The sequence below is a fragment of the Elgaria multicarinata genome, chromosome 1, assembly GCF_023053635.1.
Source record: "Elgaria multicarinata webbii isolate HBS135686 ecotype San Diego chromosome 1, rElgMul1.1.pri, whole genome shotgun sequence".
Classification (NCBI taxonomy): Eukaryota; Metazoa; Chordata; class Lepidosauria; order Squamata; family Anguidae; genus Elgaria; species Elgaria multicarinata.
This window is the reverse complement of record NC_086171.1, coordinates 139,569,719-139,591,561: the sequence shown is the minus strand read 5'-3', so window position 1 is coordinate 139,591,561 and position 21,843 is coordinate 139,569,719. Positions and strand designations below refer to the sequence as shown.

At 42.9% G+C, this 21,843-nt stretch overlaps 1 protein-coding gene across 1 annotated transcript in view; it reads right to left on the bottom strand.

Moving 5' to 3' along the window:
* Positions 1-1,249: 1,249 nt before the first annotated feature.
* Positions 1,250-21,843, bottom strand: part of DNAI4 (dynein axonemal intermediate chain 4) — a 35,226-nt gene continuing 14,632 nt past the window's right edge. Inside the window, exons 9-17 of the mRNA XM_063118077.1 lie at positions 20,412-20,680; positions 17,835-17,921; positions 16,465-16,616; positions 13,637-13,794; positions 12,685-12,797; positions 11,376-11,474; positions 7,665-7,891; positions 4,122-4,275; positions 1,250-1,321 (exon numbers count right to left, since the gene is read on the bottom strand). Coding sequence (XP_062974147.1) covers positions 1,274-1,321; positions 4,122-4,275; positions 7,665-7,891; positions 11,376-11,474; positions 12,685-12,797; positions 13,637-13,794; positions 16,465-16,616; positions 17,835-17,921; positions 20,412-20,680 — 1,307 coding nt within the window. The 3' untranslated portion in view covers positions 1,250-1,273. The remainder of the gene's footprint in view (positions 1,322-4,121; positions 4,276-7,664; positions 7,892-11,375; positions 11,475-12,684; positions 12,798-13,636; positions 13,795-16,464; positions 16,617-17,834; positions 17,922-20,411; positions 20,681-21,843) is intronic.

Here is a 21,843-nt window from a genome sequence, read left to right as displayed (position 1 = left end):
GCTACATAGTAAGATATATTGTTGGTTACAAAAGCATTGGAAAGATCATTCAGTTCTTCAGTAAAACCAATATGTAAACTATTTCAGCTCATTAAAAGAAAGGACATGTCATTTTTTCACTTTTTTTGGATAATGATTAACATACTACTCACTCTAATGGATATCATCCTTAGAGAGGAAATAGATTTGTCTATAATTTCTTCATAAAAATGCAAAGTGCACATGGGTATAAATGTTAATGCCCTTAATGGTCTATAATTTTGATCTGTTTAAACATTCAACACTTGCTGGCAAGCTGTTGAAGCCAATGTTAACATAGTTTAAAAAATATAATGCTTAAGTGTGACAACTCTCCAGGACTGTAAAGTTGGGCGAGCCAGGTTCTAGTCTCCACTCGGCCATGGAAACCCACTGGGTGACTTTGGGACAGTCACAGACTGTCAGCCCAACCTACCTCACAGGATTGTTGTTGTGAGGATAAAATGGAGAGGAGGAGGATTATGTACACTACCTTGGGTTCCTTGGAGGAAAAAAGCCGGGATATAAATGTAATTAATTAATTAATTAATTAAAGCAGACCTTTCAAATACATCTTTTGAATCGAGTTGGAGCATTTGTTAAGTTTAGATGCAGAGGGTTGGATCTGGACCAGCTATTATTATTGTGAACAGAAGAGCTCCTTCCATTTACAGAACAGACTGCGATCCAGTGGAGGTTCCCTGCTGGAGGAAAGGGAGACCACCGTTTCCCCCTGGAGTCTGCAGTCTGCATTCCCCTGTGCTCCTGCCCTGGAGGGTCCCCCAACCAGATTTTCAGGGGCATAGAGAGCTTTGAGGGCAGGAGGGATCAGCAAAGATTGCTTTTCTCTCTACTTCTGGTATTAGCAGGTTTCTGTCAACCTGATAGCTGGAATAAAATTTGGATAACTCTTGTCTAAATTATCAATTTTCCCCAGTAACTTCTGAAATGATACCATAGTGCCTACAGAAGCATTCCATAACCCAGAGCATAATTAAAAGTTTAGTTTCCACCTTCTGGACAGTCTTTGGCACATTTCATGCTGTGCAGAGTACACTGATAGTATGACTGAATCAGTTTCTCATTTTAAGTGCATAATGATTGATACTTTCCACACAGACATCTAGGGAGTTTCAAAAAGATCACCAATAGATTTATTTCCATATATATAAATACACACATTCAATATTTACATTTTTCTGTGCTGCATAATTAAATGTCTGGTATCACTTCCTTTTTTTACTGTGAAAATTAACTATGGGCTGATTAGATTAGAGCCAATCAAATCATTCAAAACATCCACCTGAAAAAGAGAAAAGGACATTAAGAAACAATAATTTAAAACCAAGTTATTAAAACCAAGAAGAGCATGTTTATTGAACTGACTATAACTGGGGGAAGCCCTGGAGAAGACAACAACACATAATTGCTATTATATTGCTAATGTGAACTTACAATATCATGATCTTATTTGTTATTATTAATTTACAATATTTATATACCGCTCCCCATTGTAAATTTCGGAGCGGTGTACAACATAAAATGAAAATAAAAACAGAATAAGACACTTAAGAACAGATTTTAAAAGAAGAAAATACAGTGACTCATGGCTGGACATTAAGGAAAGGCTTCCTGGAATAATGATGTTTTCAGGAGGCCCCAAAAGGAGTACAAAGTTGGCACCTGCCTGACCTCCAGAGGCAGGGAATTCCACAAGAGGAGAGCCACCACGCTGAAGGCTCTTTCCCTGGTGGACTCCAATCAGAGGATGGATCTATGTGGAACCACCAGGAGCAGGCCCTTGGATGACCTCAGTGACCGGGCAGGTTGGTAGGGGAGAAGGCGCTGTCTCAGGTATCCTGTTCCCAAGTTGTTTAGGACACAAGTACACAAGTACAAGAACCTTAAACCTGGCCTGGTAGTGAATAGGCAGCCAGTGCAGTTCCCTCAGCAGAGGAGTTACATGCTGGAAAGGGGCAGCTCCAGACAACAGCCGAGCTGCAGCATTCTGCACTAGCTCCAGCTTCCGGAGCAGCTTCAAAGGCAGCCCCACATAGAGCGCATTGCAGTAATCCAATCTTGAGGTTACCAATGCCTGTACCACCATGGCCAAGCTATCCCTTGTGCTATCTAGTATTGTGTTTTAATTATCCACAATAAACTGCACAGAGATGAGCAGCCGAATCCTAAATGTGGCTGTCATAGCACAAGAGTGCTTAAGATGGAACCGTATGCAATCACAAGGCATAAATTCAAATATTACGTTATCATTAAAATGGCATTGCCCTTAAAATCGCTCGAAAGTAAGCTCCACTGATTTCACTAGGGCTTACTTTTAAGTAAAATTAGTATAAAATTGTAGCCTTACAGGTCAGCAAAAATATTTCAAGGCTGCAATTTTTGCATTTCCCTTATTTGTAAACTGAATGTAAACATCAAATTGAGTAGAATGTATATCTGACTTTAAAATGTTTGTTTTCTTCTCATGTTGATAGTATTAACAACTGCCACTTTCACATCAGAAATAATTTATGTCCTGAAATCCTATACTCAAAAGTAAGACCTACTGAGTTCAATGAGACTTGTTCCTAAACAAAGAGTATAGGATTACAACCTTAGTGTCACTTGTCGCGTTAATGAATCTTGTGTTGAGCACCAGCACTCTGAACACATTATTATATACTATAAACTTCTCCAGAGTTTTTTTGCATTTAGGAACATTCAACACTAGAAAACAACACTATCCATCGGTAAAGTTTGTTTTGATATGCTAATGCACAGTGGCAGCGATCATAATGGTCCTTATTGCTCAATCAACTCAAAAAATCTGCATTTTCAAGTTGTGCCTTACAAACAGACTTCCTCCTCACCAAGCTGTGTCTTCATCATAAAACTGCATGTTTTATAGAAACACTACTTATATATGTAGATGAATAAAATCAAAAACACGTGTCTTCTGCATTGAGACAACACTACAGCTGAGACTTTGTTCAAGCAGCACCATTCAAGAATGATTAGTCCTTGTGCATGGTGCTTTCCTAACATGCCTTCAGGTTATTAGGCAAAAACAAAGAATGACTAATGTAAATAATGTGATTGTCACTGTCAGTACTTTCTGCATTCAATTTCCTTCTGACCTTACTGTTTATAATTCCCAATGCCCCCGCCCCCATATGGGTTATTTAGCCCATGGTAAGGCTGTGGGTGGGTGTGGGATTCAGGTGGCTGCTATTTTAAATATGCAATCCCTCTTGGGGGTTGTCATGTCATGCAATCCGATTGGAGTCCACCAGGGGAAGAGCCTTCAGCGTGGTGGCTCCCCTCCTGTGGAATTCCCTGCCTCTGGAGGTCAGGCAGGCACCAATTTGTACTCCTTTCGGCGCTTCCTGAAAACATCTTTATTCCAAGAAGCCTTTCTTTAACATGCAGTCTTGGATTTCTGTTTTTGCTTCTTTTTTAATTTTGTTTTAACTGATTTATTCTGTTTTTATTTTCATTTTACCTTGTTCACTGCTCCGAAATTTTTCAATGGGGAGCGGTATATAAATATTCTAAATAAATAAATAATAAATAAATCCTTGATAACCCAAGACCTGTTTTAAGGTTGTGCTAATTCAACATGTCACCTGTGGTTGCTGAGCCTTGTCATGGGTAAAATAAGTCAATTTATAATGACTGGATTTGGATAATACCAAGGTATTATCCAAATCCAGTCATTATAAATTTGAAACTCTCCCTAACGCTCTATGTGCAATGTATCTGATGAAATGGGCAATACGAAAACTTATGCCAGAATAAATTTGTTAATCTTTAAGATGTCACAAGACTCTTTGCTGTATTTGCTACAATTGCCTCACATGGCTGACCTCTGGATATTGTTCTGACCTCATTCCTGAATGGTCTCAATGCACTGCTACCACATCCACAGTGCACAATGACACTGTGAGTCAGGTGTGATACAACACTGTGGCCATAGGCCCAGTGTCTAAACAGGTCAAAGGCTGCCAGCTAAGGGACTAGCTTGCACCAGTTGCGAGTGCATCAGCTCTTTGCAGGGATCTATGAGGTTAAATTAATTTCCCCTTTAATGCGGTGAAACTTACCTTCTTTCTGTCCAAGGCAATCATATCTCTTAGTGCATACACGGTGACTGATCCATCACTGTCTCCAATCAGAATACAATCTGCATTTTTAGCAAAAAGTACTGTTGTGAATTTCACATTTCCAGTGGCAGGATTCACAATCAGGGGATCTAATCTGCATACAAAACAATAAGATATATAACATATAACCAGAGCTGTAGTGCCGCTTGGAGCATCCCATTAAAACATAAGAAGAGCCATGCTGAATCAATCCAAAGACCTATCTAGGCCAGCATTCTGTTCCCACAGTGGCCAATCAGATGCCTATGGGAAGCCCACAAACAGGATATGAGTGCAATAGCACCCTCCCACTCATGTTCTCCAGCAGCTCGCATACAGACGTGTACTGCTTCCAATACTGGAGGTAATATATAGCCATCATGACTAGCAGTGATTGATAGCCTTATCCTCCATGAATCTGCGTAATCTTCTTTTAAAGCCATCCAAGTTGGTGGCCATCCCTACATCTTGTGGTAGCCAACACCATAGTTTAACTATGTGCTAAGTGAAGAAGGACTTCCTTTTATCTCTCCTGAATCTTCCACTGCTCAGCTTCATGGGATGATCCTGGGTTCTAATATTATTATGATAGTACTATTATCCACTGTCTCCATATTGTGCCTACTTTTGCATACTCTCATGTCTCCTCATGCTCGCCTTTTTTCTAAGCTAAACAGTCCTTGGCATTGTAATCTTTCCTCGTAAGGGAGTTGCTCCAACTTCTTGACCATTTTTGTTGCTCTTTTCCGTTCCTTTTCAGACTCTACAATATCCTTTTTGAGGTGTGGTGATCAGAACTGCACACAGAATTCCATGAGTGGTCACAGCATAGATATGTATAATGGCAATATGATTCTGGCAGTTTTATTCTGAATTCCTCTACTAATTATACCCAACATGAAACTTGCCTTTTTCACAGCAGCCACACACTAGGTCGAATTTTAATTGAGCTATCTACCACAAGCCCAAGATCTCTTTCTCAGTCAGTCACCACCAGCTTGGATCAGTGTATACATGAAGTTGAGATTTTTCTGCCCCAACATGCATCACTTTACACTTGCTTACCTTGAACTACATTTGCCATTTTAATGCCCATTCCCTCTTCTGAAGTTCTTATCAATCTCTTTTTGTTTTAACTACCCTAAATACTTTAATATAATCAGTAAATATCACTACTTCACTGGTCATTCCTAATTCCAGATCATATATGAACAAGATAAAAAGCCCCAGTTCCAAAAGAGCTCCTTATGGGATCCCACTGTTGACATCCCTCCATTGTAAGAATTGACCATTTATTCCTACTCTTTGCTTTCTGTTCTTTAACCAGTTACCAATCCATAAGAGGACCTCTCCTCTTATTTCATGACTGCTAAGTTTGCCCAGGAGTCTTTGATCAGGGACTTTTGAAAGTCCAAGTAAACAATGTCTAATCAAATTACCTCTAAAAGGTTAGTGAGTCAGGACGTAGCTTTGCAGAATCAATGTTGATTCTTTTTCAGTAGGACTTGTCTTTCTATATACTTTATCTTCAATAATGCTTTCCACCAGATGTTGAGCTAACTGGACTGTAATTTTCCAGATCCCCTCCATATAACTTGTTGAACATTGCTCTTACATTGACCTTTTTCCAGTCCTCTGGTACAGAGATTGATTTTAGAGACTTATTCTATATTTTTCTTAGAAGATCATTTCACATTTGAGTTCTTTAAGCACTCTAGGATGGATATCATCTGGATAGATAGCGGTATCTCCAACAGTAATCTCCATATCTTCTAGTGAAACTAGTGTATGCAGCAGCATTAAACTCAGGGGACAGCATAATGAATAACATTAGATAAATGTTCAAGGGTCAAATTAACTGCCCCAGTAATCACAACTAGTGAAGCCATGCATGGTACAGTTATCTTTTTTACTCCCATGTATGTGAACAATCCCAATTTGGATTGGGCCTATGATACTCTCTCTCTGTGTGTGTGTGTGTGTGTGTGTGTGTGTGTGTGTGTGTGTATGTGTGTGTTAAACTCCCCCACCCTATTTTTATATTGAAATTCCACTCCCACCCCCACACATACAGGGATTAAAAAAAGAAAAGAAAAAAGTCACGGTTGTCTACAATGAAGACTTTTCTTTTTATAACCCCCTTCTGTGTATATGGGGTGGGAATTTCATAACAAAAATGGGTGGGTGGGAAGGTTTATCCCCCGCTCCCAGAGCAATGTGGTCCTGATCTCAATTGGGGCCACACCCACTTACAGCAGAATATGCATGATTACAAGAACAGTTAGTTTGGGCCTGACACTCCAGCATTGTTCTGCTTGTCACTTCATGTTAGAAGATGGGCTTCATGGATGGACAGGCTGAGCGGCTATTTCCAATGGTTAGCTGAGGGAATCAAGGCTCCCAATGTCTGCATAGGATTGGGAATGGGCAACAGGGACTGCTACTGTTTGCTCGATCACTTTTTCACAAGTGGGAGCTAGATGTTATTTCAAACATAGAATTGCTACCATAACCATTCCTCCCGCTCCCTGGTAATGTCTAGTAAGAAAAACTGTGCAACGTGATATCACTGTGCTCTAGTGTCTCCTCATCCTGCAAGTGGCAGACTATAATGTGGACAAGGGACAGGGAAATGTGGAGTGCAAAGACATCTCCCCCTGGTGTTTTGTTTTACTACCTATTACAGAGCAAAGGAGATGGGGGCAAGGGGCTGCTGTTTTCAGCAGCTACCACAAATGTACTTCCACTTCCAGCCATACTTTGAGGTTTATCAGATGAGCCGCTGCCCATTTACAGATGTGCACGTGTCCTTTAGGTAACGTTGTCTGCCTCCCACTCCTTCCACTCATTTTTCCATAGCAAAATAGACCATTTTTAATCTGATTTTTTAAAAATGGAATGTGGTGCAATCCCCTGCTGTGTGCAGGAAAAGCAGTGCAATAAAAATGGCCCCTGAATGGGCCACGTGGTCTTTGTTTACTTCCTCTTTCCCCTCCGGGCAGAAAGAGGAAGTAATGAAAGACAAAAGCGGGGGCGGGGAAGCGTAAATAAGGAAACATGATTTTCCCTCGTGTGATAACACTCTATGATGGATGCCCTTCTTCTTCCCACTATTAATGACTGAACAAGCACTTCTCTGACCACAGCCTGCACCCTTTCCACAATGTCCACATTCTCTTTGGTGACTGGCTTTCCCTTCTGCTTCCATCTCTAGAATTAGCTGTGACTGCTAATATCATGGAAGTTCTGGCCATCCCATCTAGCTCTCCTTCAGACAGGGTGGTGGCAGCCAGGCTTTGACTGAGACTGATGGAAATGCTCTCTGCACTGGGATAACTGCTCAGCAAACAGGAAGGCTTTCCATCTGTTTCACAATTGTCAATTAAATATGATACTTTGAAATATAGTGGAGTGCTCCTTCAAAGATGACACACCATTTCCAAGAATAACTCAGTACAGGGCATTTTGCTGCATCCATTACCTTTGAGAAACATTCTTACTTACGTGCTTACACTAAGATCCCAGATTTCCACTCTAGTCTCATTCACTGCTGCAAACACATACGCTGAATTGGGAGACCACATTATATCGTAAATAACATTGGTAGTGGAACTGAGAGTCAAAATGGGGCGAACTGAATCCTGGCGCCATAACATAATACTCCAGTCAGCAGAACAACTTAGAAACACTTCTGTACTGAAAGGATTCCATGCTATTTTGTACACCGGGCCCTGAGAGAGAGAGAGAGAGAGAGAGAGATTGCTTGTTTGTAAAAAAAAAAAAAAAATGCTTCTGAAATTGCTTCATTGTAAAGCCACTAACATGTCAAAATATCATAAGATCAAGGGTAGTACTGAAAATACTTGTGCAGAAGTATGTTGCTGCTACAGCACTGAAGCAATGTCCGAACAAGATTTTACTGAACTTCTCTGAACAGCATGTGATGGATGCCACAGCTTTAGCCAAATTAATCTTATTGGCCATCATCCAGAGGAGCTGCTGCAGTTTGTACAAGCTGACAAGGCAAGCCACCTCTTGAACTGAAGGGCAGAGCGGCTCTTCACTTGTTGTTATTAACTATTATTATTATAATAGACCTGTGCTATCTGTCTTTTTGCCCCAAAAATTTCCTGATGCTCTCTGGGCAGTTTACACTTAAAAACAATATACAAAAAATTAAAATCACAGAAACATACAATTTTAAACCACAAAAAACATCTCTCTCCTGCAGGTGATGGTTCTCCTAGGCCCCCTCAGCTAGCCAGCTTATATATCTCTCCCAGGAAGGGAGGCGGGATGGTGGAAATTGCCCAAGCAGCTGGCTTAGTACCGGGGGGCCTGGTCCTGTAGGGAGTGGCAGTCTGTCAGACAGAAAGTCCACAGTGAAGAGCAGTGGTGGTGGTGGTGGTGATGGCAGCAGCAGCAGCAAGGATGCAGACCGGCAGCAGCAAGCACTGTCTCCTCCCTGGGCAATGGGCCTCCCTCTCCTGCAGGTGATGGTTCTATGGGGCACTGCAGAGAAAGCCATGGCTTTGGGCACTCTGCTCAGTGCCTCACATGGATATCTTTCTCCTTTAGATCATAGCCACGAGGTTCATTGAGACTACAGCACTTTAAGTCAACTAAAGAGGCTGATAGACATGACTGGCCCAAGCTCTATCGATTCAAATCACAATTTCTTACTGCTAATTAAATGGGACACAACCCACTGGGAAATTCTCCTCCACAATCCTCTTTGAATGAATGGGTGCTGTACTACAGTGATGTTTGCCCTGTCTGAGGGAGAGTCTACACCAGCCATTTATTCCAGGATTCTATCGTAGTCCTCACTAATGGGCCACATGGCGTTCACCTGTTCCCGCAGTGATCTCAGCTCCACCTCGCAGTTTTCCTGGAATATCCCTGACTGCTTTTGTTGTGGTTTTTCCAGCTCTCTTGCTTCCATTCTGAAGAACGTTTGTGGTGTGCCCCCCTTCCCTTTGCAAGGTTGATGCTGTTCACTGGGAGTTCTGGGCTCTGTAAACAGCTTTTGAGGGACGTGTGCATGGGTATCAGCATGTTTTACTGCCAAGTGTTTTTAATACAAACAGATCTCTGCACAGGAGCGCACATTCAACGGAGTTCCTATCTCTTCATGTGTTGCTGTGTGTCTACACTCCTGCGCATCCCTCGTGAGTAATTTTTAAAAAACTCCTGTGCCCCGTAGCCACAATAGCCCCGTAGCCTACCCCTGCCCACTTCTACCGATATACACGCAGAACCACCATAACGGGGCACACGCGCTCCCACAATGGCGCTCCTCTAATTGTGGTACAGATCAGTCCCATGAGGGGCAATCGTGGAAGCAGGGGACCTTTGGAGCATGCCTCTTCTGTTGCAAAAGGGATGCAAGTGTAGATTAGCCCTTTGAGAAGGCAAAGCCAATAAATGACCAGGGAGGCAGGAGGTCCAATTTGCAGATGGGAACTCAAGAAAACTAGGACTCTCGTGGGGGACAACCCAATGCTCACAATTAGGGTAGCCATTGACTTCAGCCATACGCAGATAGTGTGAGTCCTGTTGCAGACACAGGTCCTGATCTAAAGAGGGTTGGACATAAGGTTCACAGAACCGTGGACAAATCTCTGGGATTGCAACTTGTTTCTATGGAGTCTCAGCTCCAGCGGAGCCCTTCTGTCTCACTAGGCCCTGACTACCCCTCACAGACCCTACCCCTTGCTTGAGGAGTGGAGATCCTTCAAGGGGTAGCCTACAAACCTGGAGCTAAGCTTTCCTGCTTGGTGCTAGGGAGCAGGCACTGGGACTGAGAGATATCTGATATGGTGGGGCTCAGTTCCTCAAGGACATCAGGCTCAAGAGAAGCTGCCTCTGTGGGTCTGGGTTCAGGGGTCTCCAGAATAGCAGCCTCAGTTTTGATATCTGGGATCAAGTCTTTGATATCTGGGATCAGGTCTTGCACCTCTGCCTGCTGCTTGACGTCAAAGTTATTTATTTTATTTTATTTTATTTTATTTTATTTAAAGCATTTTTATAGCGCTGCCTCGCCATTTCTGGCATCAAGGTGCTTTACAATAACATATGACAACTTTGCAGTTACTCCTCATTTCCATGGGACTTGCGCAGGAGAAACTCCTAGTGGATTATGCTCCAAGGTTCATATCTGTCTACGTCCCAGTCTCGTTACTCTTAGGTGGCTGTCTTATCTTGCCCCAGAGCAGGACCATTTCTGTTTATATTTGACAACTTGACATTCAAGTCTGCATAAAGACTCAGGAGTTCATTGATAATACTGTTAAATAGTCACTGTTGGCAGTGGAATAGACTGCCTCGGGAAGTGATGTGACCTTGTTTGCTGGAGGTATTTAAGCAGAGATTGGATGGCCATCTGTCAGAGATGCCGTAGCTGCATCCTGCATTGCAGAGCCAGCATTGAGCAAGGGAGTTGGGCTAAATGATTTCCAAGGTCCATTTCAACCTTATGACTCTATGGCCATAGCTAGACCTAAGGTTTATCACTGGATCATCCAGAGGTCAAACCTGTTCATCTAGGTGACACACAGGGGATCCAGTGCTCAGGCAGGGGCGAACCCTGGATGATCCCAGGATAAACCTTAGGTCTAGCTGTGGCCTATGAGAGTATATAAGCATGTCCAGAGTCATCCTCATCTAGTTGAGACACTTTGATGTCTATTCAAGAAAGCATTCCTGAACTCTGCAGTTCATTGGTCATTGATTTCCCCCAACACGATGGGTTCATTTGATACCTAGAAATTGCTGTCTGAGCTGAAGGTGGCCATCCAGTATAGGTCTCTAACCTATTGTTCTCAGAAACTCTGCAGTAGTCTTGGCACTTTCATCTTAAATTCTGCTAGAATAAAAATTTACAAAATCGCTTATATGTTTTATTTGCACTTATTATTAAGAAGCAGTCCAATCCAGAAGACCTATCCACCCTTGCTTGAGTTGACACTGATCCCACTCTAATCATGAATGTTTAAACGACCCAATCGTGGGGCAGGGGCGGGGTGTCCATCACACTGGTGTTTCCCATGGAATTGGCACCAATGATTGGGTCTTTTAAATATTCCCCCAACTCAGTAGGAGAGTTGTTCCTGGATAAGCAGCTCCCATATGGTTGGGGGAGCATGAGAGTGTGTCTAGGGTGGGAGAGAGGGATCAGGCCTGTCCAACCAAATGTTGTTTAACTTCACTCACTTTGTGTCCTCTGTAAGTCTCCAGATACTGCTCATTGTAAGAACAAAAGCATTTGTGAATATAGCCTTCTTCAGTTCCAGCCATGTATATATTAGTGTCCTGAAAACAAAACCAAATTACCATGATCAGCTTTGACTTTGTCCACCTTCAGCATTTTTCTGAGAATTTTCACTACAGGAAGATGGCAGGTTTGCTTCTCCATTTTTCTGGTAAGACTTGACTAGTGGTGAGCAGCTTGTGCCCTTCCAAATGCTTTGGCCTACAGAACCCATCAGCACTAGCCAAGATAGCCAATGGTAAGGGATGATGGGAGTTGTAGGCCAAAACATTTGATGGACCACAAATTACCCTCCCATGGACTAGCCTCTAGTGTAGGGGAATTCTCAAACCAGAGATCCAATGAACTGTGTATCAAGAACTATATTTTATATCAAAAAATATATAAAACCACTGGATGCTAGTAAAATATTCCATTTCCAGTCATTCAAGCTCACGGCTATTTCATGCATGCCATGAGCCTCCCACCCCACCCTCCATGAGAACAACTTCATACAGGAAAGAATGTATATATCAGTATATGCTAGGCTTCTCTGACCTGGTGCCATCCTGATGTTTTGAACTCCTGATGTTTTGGACTACATACTAGCTGGGTCTGATGGGAGTTGAAGTCCAAAATGTCTGGAGGGCTCCAGGTTTGGGAAGGCTGGTATACACCATAAGGCGAGAAGAAGGCGCATGTGACAGACTGAGTTCTTATGCTGGAAAGCCACTGCACACAGGAAAAAATATGTGCTCTATGAAGCCACCTCCAATTTAGACATTTCTTGGCCGTGTTAGTGTATTGCGTTGTATTTCTTCTTTTCCTTCTCCTCTTACAGTGGATTAAGATGGCTGTGGCAGAGAATGGCTGTAGCAGATTGGGTGCTCTTGCACTCAATCTTGCCAAATATGTGGCTGATGAAACCCACTCAGAGCTGTGACCACCATAGTTAACTTAAAAGGAAACTTTCGATCTGGTACCCAGGAAATATTAGGAGAGACTAATACATTTTATAGCATTAGATGGATTCTGAATTTTTTTGTAGTCTGTGAAAAGATGCCCAAGTTATTACTTCTCTTGCTTACTCTGGAGATCTAACAGGCTATGCTAAAAAGCTTGTTTAGGACTGAATAATAGGAAGAGACAAGCAGAGGCGCTTTCTTGCTGTTCACTCTCCTGGGCAAGGTGATTACTATGAAGTACGCGAATACTATCGGAACATTTAGGCCCAGCTGCTGTGAACTAGATCACTGCAAAAGATCAATTTACCTTTGGATGAAAATCAAAGGCTAGTCCTGGAGCTTGTCGAGATATCAGGGCTTCAGTTTTCTTTTCCACTCCTTTTTTCTTTTCACTGGCTGTTCGTTTCAGCTTCATCAGATCTGTTTAGATAAACAATGCAAATAGAATTTGAGACCTCCAGTTTAATTATGAGCACCATACAGACTGTTTCTCGTCCACAGAGCACATGGTTGCTATGATCTCCAGTTGTCTACTATTGGAGGCAGATTGTATAAGAATCCTTGTCATTTCTGGTTACCTATGTTAAAGTAACACAGCATCGCTCCAGTCCTGCACTGCTTCATACAAACATGGAAGCAGGTTTCTGAATAGCAGAGAACAAGGATTCAGGCATTCGTCTTCTGTGAATAATCAACACGTCAGGGCAGAGAACAAGGATTCTTCTGCCAATCTAGCTGCTGGAACTGTGCACATTCAGTCCCCACTCTTCACCAACAGCTGGTCGGTGGCATTTCAACGTTTTAAAGAGGGCTGTGTGCATTCATTCCCAACTGTTCTACACACACTTGGGCCCTTTCTGCACCTACGGATAATCCCAGGAAAATAAAGGGATCATCCCTGCCTGCTCCCGGGATCCCGTGTGTCATTTGCATGCACAGGGATGATCCCGGGATGATCCCTGGAAAAAAGGCAGGTGTAGAAATGGCCATAGTTAGATCACAGCCTGTGTAATGCCCTGTGTTGTACATCTTGTAGTGTCTACACTATCCCTGAACTTATTAAACATAGTTATATATTACTTCTGTCTATATCTTGCCTTTCTACAAAGAGCACCCAAAGCAGCTACCAATAAAAAGACAAGAAAACTGTTTTTAAAAGCCCAATAACGATAAAATAAGAAAAGCACAGTTGGAGTCCAATCAAAGCAGTCAGTACTTTAATTATTTCAAGAGGTTTTATGTAAGGTGATGACACTTACCAGTGCAGGTTAATCCTTTCCGAACAAACCATTTGGTTATTCTTCCATCTGCAGAAATGGAAACCAGTATCTCCCCTTTGTCTTCTCCTGTTGTCCCCCTGTCCTGCTCTACCCACTTCAGCTGCCACACAGGGCCTAAATGTTTATCGTGAGATTCACTGAAAAAGAAATTCACGGGATGCATAGAGTAGGTGAAACATAACACTGCGAAGGAAAAGGGGGCATTGTGGGAGGGAAGCAGCATATGTAGGAAACAATAGTGGAGAGCCTGCAGCTTATGGAAATCTACCTGAAACAGGAAGAGTTATATGCCATGTAAGTGTAAAGTAGAATCTCTATGCCCCTAGTTACAGAGATGCTAAAAGAAGCTGAAGAATGACCCACTTCACATGGCATTACGGCTAGCTGTGGAGGCTGTCATGTTGTGCCAGGCACCGGGAAGTGCCTTTTGGCATGGCACCTCTGTGTGTGTGTGTGTGTGTGTGTGTGTGTGTGTGTCGGGGCTGATTGCCATGTTGTGCAAATAAAGTGTTGTGGGTTGTTTGAGGGGATAGACAACCTTCAAATCACTCTAAAATAAGCTATGGGTTATTTGAAGGCTGTCTACCTCCTCTCAAACAACCCACCATGCCAGGTTCGCACAACATGGCAAACTACGAGTGTGCTGCCACTGCTTGTATATTCACAATGTTGGCCAGCACGGTGCGCTAAGCCCCGCAAGGAAATTAATCCACGAGGGTTTAGCATTACATGTGAACAGACCCAACGTTGTTCTAAGATTAGGGGTTTGGACAGGAGAGGATTAATGGAACCAGAAGAACTGCTGATACTCACTTAAGTTGCCAGGTAAGTCTTTCGTTAGGGAGATCAGTAGCTGACTGCTTTCCATAGCTGGTTCTGCTCCTTACATTTATTTATTTATTGCATTTTTGTACTGCCCAATAGCCGAAGCTCTCTGAGCAGTTTACAAAAATTAAAACCATAGAAACCATTCAAAATATAAAACAAACACTATAAAGGCATAATATAAAATACAATATAAAAACACAGCCAGGATCTGTGTTTATATCTCCTGAAACGCAGGCCTTTCTCCCAACCCAGCTAAGGATTATGTAGGGCTTCTTTAAATGAGTGATTTAACTCATAGAAGTTTGCAGGTCATTTTGACAATGACGTGAGCCTCCTGTCCTGCGCGTCTCCCACTCCTTCCCCCGTTATTCTCTTTAAAAACAACAACCCAACCATCTTGGATATCCCTATTCTTCTGAAATGTACAGCCAAAGTTGCACTTCAAAACACCCACTAGAGGGCACTATCCCAGTCAAGTATATGAACTGGGAAGTTTTCGATCACAAACTACGTGGTTTCTTCTCTCCTCCTGTGTAATTCAGGTCATTACAATTGCAGAAGAGAAGCAAGAAACAAAGTGCTGGTAAGCGAACATGATTTCTCTTTAATCTAAAGAAGCCCATAATCTTGGTCTGCGTTTCTGAAACAAAACAAAGGGGACAGACTGCAGGCTATTAGAGAGAGAGAAACTATCTATATGACAACGGGATTGCTCCTCATTAAATATAAACCCAATTTTTCATTGAGTCGAATGTAGGTAAAGAGCATCACACTGCAGCAGCGATTTATTTCCTGAATTTATTTTTTTATAGTGAGTTATAAATGCGCACATGCGCATTGTCGCATTAGCCCATGTACAAAGCTATGGAGGAGAGAGGAGTGAATGCTATAAATTTTATATGTGGAGCTCTGCAATTCATATATAGCCGGGGACAGACAAACCGGGAGCGGGTGTGTGTGTGAAGGAATGAGGCAGCAGAGGGAAAGGAAAGAGGCAGCAGAACATGTCTCCTTTGTCTGGCTGCCCGTTTCCCCCTCTTTGTTTTTGTGAACCACCCAGAGAGCTTTGCATATTGGGCGGTACAGTAATGCAATAAATATATAAATACATACAGAAATTTGTTCTAAGAAGCTTTCTCCGTGGAGCTCCGCAGAGAGACTTCAAACTAAAATCAGTGTGAACAAACAAGGCAGCCGATTGGTGCGAAACTGGGAAATCGGCCAATCACGTTGTTCTACCCTCAAAACTCCGCCCACATGTCAAAATCAGATTTAATTCCCCCAAAGACACATAGCCATAATGCAGTGAAAACTCGGACATGATCTAAAAGTCACAGTAAATCACGAATGTGAAGATACGCATTATCGGGTTAAAAACCCGATGCTGCAGCGAATAGATGACTGCGTCATGTAACCTAAAATGTGAATATGCGCATTTAGGTCAGGGTAAACAAGCCGTATAGACAAACCCAGGAAAAAGGAAAAGACGGTCAGAGACAGAGCTGGATTGGGAGGTCCTGTAAGCTAACACATGAGAGGATGCAGTGCTGCATCTCTGGAGATTTGGTGTGGGCAAGTGGATTTGGCCACTATCTACTGGTGTGTTTAAGCTGTCTGCCTTCATCTATGTTCAGCCTGTATATTTGTAAATGAATTCAAATATTACAACATGCCATGTGCTTCCAAGGATCCCCTTCCAAAGGAAACTGAAACTGGGTAAGCGCTACATCCCTGGAAGTGCTCAAACCTCAGAAAAGTGGGGAGGGCATGACAATGCCAATGGATCCTCTAGGTTTTCCGAACAACCAAGGCTGAACAGACGAGGGATTAGGAAGGGTGTGTGCTATAGACCCAGATATAGGATGCCTAGGCATTGCTTACAAATCTATATCCCCACGCCCAGCCCACAACAGGATTTTAACAATGGCATGGACAAGACATGGAAGTGGCCCGACAAGACTATTTTTTTTTTATCATACCTGGTATCTAAAACGGAAGTTGAGTTATGGGACTGGACATTGTAGACTGCAATTGTCCCGTTGAACAATCCAACTGCTAGGAGGTTTGGATTGGCTTCTGAGAAATCCAGTGCAGTTACCCCATGAGAACAATGGTAGATACGCTCTGGCCACTGAACAGAAAAAAATACCCCTGTTTCAACGGAGAGAGCATTCACACATTATAGACAGAGAGGGATCCTAGAAATGTTTTTAAGGTGGCAAGGGGGGAAGGGTTAGCCTGTCAGGTTTTAATGAATGTTGCCTACATTTTCAGCACAGTTTTACTATGTTTATTTATTCTTTTTCCATTAAATGAGTTAGAAGCTACAAACTCAATATTGTTGAATTTATCGCAATCATACATAGACTTGATTCAAAAATAAATATGAAGGGTTGGATCCAGATTTATTACATTTATATCCTGCCTTTTTCTTCCTGCGAGGAAGCCATGGTGGCTCTCAAATGGTCCTCTTGCTTCATTTTCTCCTGACAACAACCCTATGAGGTAGGTTAGGCTGAGAGTCAGTGACTAGCCCAAGGTCACCCAGTGAGCTTCATGGCCAAGTGGGGATTAGAATCCAGATCTCCTGAGTCCCAGTCCAACCTCTAACCACTGCACTACACTGGCTCTCCATTTATGTTGATCTATTTATGCTGGATCAACTGCGCTGATGGCCCCTTCCCATGGCATCCCTCCAGACCCCTGAAAATGCTACACAGATTCAGGAGACCCTGCTGAATGGAGTGAGCTGTGACGTGTTGGGGTGGGGGACCTCCAAAAATGAGGCAGAGGGACCTTCCAAGAGGGTAACTGGAAAGCAATGTCCTGGAATTATGGAATTCAATTATGGGACACTCATTATATGATACAGCTTACCCAAATTATTTGATTCAGAGAAGGAAAGGACTGGACCCTTTCCATTAATTATAACAGCAAATACAAATAGAACTTTTCCATTTTTAGTTTCCTGCCTATATTATGCAGTATAGACTGCAGTACAAGACTATTTATAACCTGGTTAATTGATATTTATGCACACTCACCTGAAAGTGAGCCATACTGAACTCAGTAGGATTTACTTCTAAGCAAGCATACATAGGAGTGGGAATTTTAAGCCAGCCTTAATTCAAAAAACAAGGGCAGGCTGTGAATGAACAAACTGTGATCTTATAAAATAATAATAATAATAATAATAATAATAATAATAATAATAATAATAATTTTCTTAAGGAAGCAGAAAAATGAAATCTGCTAGTAAATTGTTACTGCATCTTATAATGAAGAATATGAATTCACTTAAAATCACAAATAGAGGAAAGGTCAATGTATTTCTCATTGATTATATTACCACGGGGTTCTTCAGTGACCAGCAACAAGCCAAGCCTTTCTTCTGCTCTTTAAAACGGAACTGCCCGTAACCAACAGCCAAAAGATCCTAAAAATAATAATAATACTGATTATTACACTGCCATCCAACAATTAACCATTAAAATATGGCCTTTGAGGCTCAGTTTAATTTGGGGCAGGGAGGGAGGAGATAACAATATTCTGCAGGCGCAGAGCAGCATTGGCCGGGTCAGCCAAAGAATTTGTGCTGCCTGTGTCGGAGCAGTGAATTAAGGTGCCATCCCAAGGGGGTGTCTATACGATGGCACCTTGGAAGGGCGTCAGCTCAAAAGCCCGCAGCATCACTTCTGCAAGGCTAAACTGATAAAGCTAGATGGGGCAGGAGGGAGCGCAGGCTATCCGGCTGGAAAAGCCCGCCCCCTTCCCTGCGTTCCCACACTTTCCAATCTACAACAACGAAAGACTCAGCCTCTGTTGCTCCAGCAGCCGATTGGAGATTTTTCACAACGCCCACTCGATATCCCGGAGCAAAGGTAATCGTTGCTGTAAATTGGCACTTTCAAAATGTGGAGTTTCGGGGAGGGGGGATCCTGATGTGCCTGTGAGTTGGCAGCTGCGTTATTTAAACAATACAGTGCCACTGTGCAGCCAGGTGTTAATAGAATGCATAGACACACACACCCCAAGTCTGCAGGCAAGATAAATCATACCCTAGGGCAGATTATTTTGGCACCAGAGGCAGAAAATCCTGTTGGAGTGGAGCAACAATGCTTGTGATAAATCATTTGAACCAGTGGGGGACGACAGACAGAAAGAGAACCTGTTTCTTTCTCCACTAGTTTCTTCTTGTAACAATTTGCTGATGTAGATTGCAATTCTTAGGCTTTACTTCCTCCCTCCTTCTTCTCAGTTGGTTAACTTCCTTTTTGTCTGAAGCATGCAACCATAATGGCTGCACTCAACTCTCTCTGAAACCACTTTTGTTTTCCCAGGAGCTATAAGCTCTTAACAATGCTATTTTAAAACTAGAAGTAGCAGTGCGTGTGTGCCTTTCTATAGCCTTGCCTTGCACCAATTACACACTGAAGCTACGGAGCTGAACTTTACCAAACAAAACATAATTCTAATAAATCCCACAAGTGCCTTTCCTCTGACCTGGTAGAAAAATACATTAGTTTGGACCCAGCATTTTCCTTCCACGGATAGAATGAGTCCTTCCATCGGCAGAAGGCTTCCAGGCCAGTGGAGCATTTCTGCTGGTGGAATGAAGGAGATGATCATTGAGTTTTCCCTCCCCTTTCAGTTCCCTGTCTTGTCCTGTCCCTTGCCAACTGCTCTGGGCCCTCTGGAACAGTAGGGAGGGGGTGTTTGTGGCTGCAGAGGGAGGGGAATAGGCAAAGATGTCCTCCCTGCCACTCCCTTATTCAGCCGGCAGGGGCATTCTGAATGGTACTCCACTCAGAGAATACTGCTGTCCACACAAAAGAAGCTGGATCCAACCCAATAAAAAGAAATAAAATAACTAAAAACGTGTTGTCTTTTTATGACACCCAAAATCATCTGCCTGAGGCAGCTGCCTCACTCTGCCTAATGGTAGGGAGGGCCCTAACAGTTATAAGGCCGTGCACTGGTGGTAAGGTTCAGATCGCTACTGTTTTCTCACCCCTGCTGTCACCTTTACAGCTCGCTCCCGGCCTCCATACTTCCACCTACCGCTGTTGCCACTAAAATTGATATTGCTGTCACCATCTCCATTGTTATACGCTAAAGCGATGTGATGGTGTCGATGATGGTGAAAACTCTGCCAGCAATTGGTTAACCTGCTGTGATGTCATGAAATGCTAATGCATACACAGAATACAGTTAAACACTTAACAAAAGAACATGAGATGTCTGTGTATGTATGCTCCTACACCTATAAATTATTATACCCAATACGAATTAAAGATTGCAAAAGTATTTAAAGCAGAAAGGATTTAAAGCAAAGTAGCCAGTTTGAGTGTTAATTTAACTGGCTACTTTGCTTTAAATACTTTCTGCTTTAAATACTTTTGCAAGTGGGTATAATAATTTATAGGTGTAGGAGCGTACACAGACATCTCGTGTTCTTTTGTTAAGCATTTAACTGTATTCTTTGTATGCAGTTGGGTGCTCTTTCGGCTTTGTTCTTATTCATATTTTTCCAACTGCAGCCTATTTTTTGTTTTGTTTATGAAATGCTAATGGACGTTTTAACTGCTGAGATGGGGTAGCACTGAACAGCAGGATGCTTGCAGTTAGGCCAGCTTCTATGAGGGAAGTCTGTTTGGCTGGGGGGCAGGGGGTGGATTACACAAGCCTTAGGACAAAGGAACTGGCCCCACTCTAAGCCCATCCAGTGGCTTATCAGGTTTTGCACTCTTTATTCCCATTCTAAAAGGCTGAAAATGCCTCTCCTAAGGCTGGCAGTGAGAGCTTTAAGCTAAAACATGCTGTTATTGGGGGCCAACCCCTTTTTGCCCGCAGCCCTGCCCACAAAAGTGTCTCCAAAATGGAGTTGGGCCCTCCTGATGAAAGACATTCAACCCCTCTGACTTACAGGGTTCCGTTTGTTCCAAGCCATACAACTGACATTGTTGCCTCTGGTCAAATCACATCCATAGGACCACAAGGCTTCCAGATAAGGCGGTGTGATTTCTTTTTGCCCTTCACCCAATTCTAATAGCAGTGATGACCTAACGGACACTGCTGCCTCCGCCTCTTCCTCCTGCTGCTGCTGTTGCTGCTCCTCTTCCTCCTCCTTCTCTTCTTCCTTTTCTGATATTATGTCATGTTCAGATTCACTGTATTCAGATTTGATATCCGGCTCTAGGAATTCAGGCAGACAGAGAAAACTTCAGTAGTGTTCCCTCCCCAAACAGACATCATTGTACAATAATCAGGTTGCATCAGCATATTTATGTTGATGGCTGCCATGATGCCCAGCCACTTTGGTTGCAGAGCACATGCTCAGGAGGGTCTGAGGCCGTTGCACATTCCAGCCTCCTGAATGTGTCGAGTTCGGCCACCATTGCCGCCTTCCACCTTTGCGAAATAGTGTAAAGAAGAAGGCCTACTCTCTGGTGCACCAGCAAGGTGTTAGGGATAGGGCTTTCTCAATGGTGGCCCCACATCTTTGGAACTCTCTCCCCATGGAGATACATATGGTTTCATCACCTCTGGCTTAAAAAAATACTTGAAACATTTATTCAGTCTGCATTTGGTGCTGCTGCTGCATGTGTTGTTTCTGTTGTAATTTGTATGTTCATGTTTTTGTAATACTGTAAGCCAGCTTGTGAGGTCAGTGTACCTTGAAAGACAGGTTAAAAATATTGGTTGGCTGGAGGGATGCTGAGAATTGTAGGGCTGCTTTCTGTCTAAATGTGCATAGGATTGTGCCTTTAGCCTCCTTTGTGTCTGGTGCATTTCTTTCTCTCCGGTTGGTCAGACTGCAGTGGGGAGGGAGTTGCACCTGCTGCCTCCAAGCCCACCCCTTACGCATGTTCAACACCATATCTGAAAGAATCTGCATGTATACGTTCTGTACACAGAGCTGGGGACCCACACACCCCAGCTTATTCAAGGATTCCCAAGCAGGCATCGTGCCAAACACATGTAAGTGACAGAGCCAGCTAGCATGATTCCACTCTGTCTTCTGTATGTGTTCAAAGTAACTTCTGAACCGTCCTCCTGACTGACTCTTTTAAAAAATCAAAAAATCAAATCCCACTCTTAAAAAAGTAGTCATGATGGAGCTGCTGCCATGAGTTTGACATCACCCACCATTGAAGACCCACGTCCTACAGCAAGGATGCTGAAACTCAGGCCTGTGGGCCAAATCCAAACCATCCCGGTTCCCAATATGGTCTTGCTCCCTTCACCCGACCCTGCTAATTCGTTTGGTGTAGTCCCAACTTTTGTATAGTGTTTCCCATTCTGAAAGGTTGAAATGCCTCTTCTAAGCCTTAGTTACTGGCTGTAAGAGCTTTAAG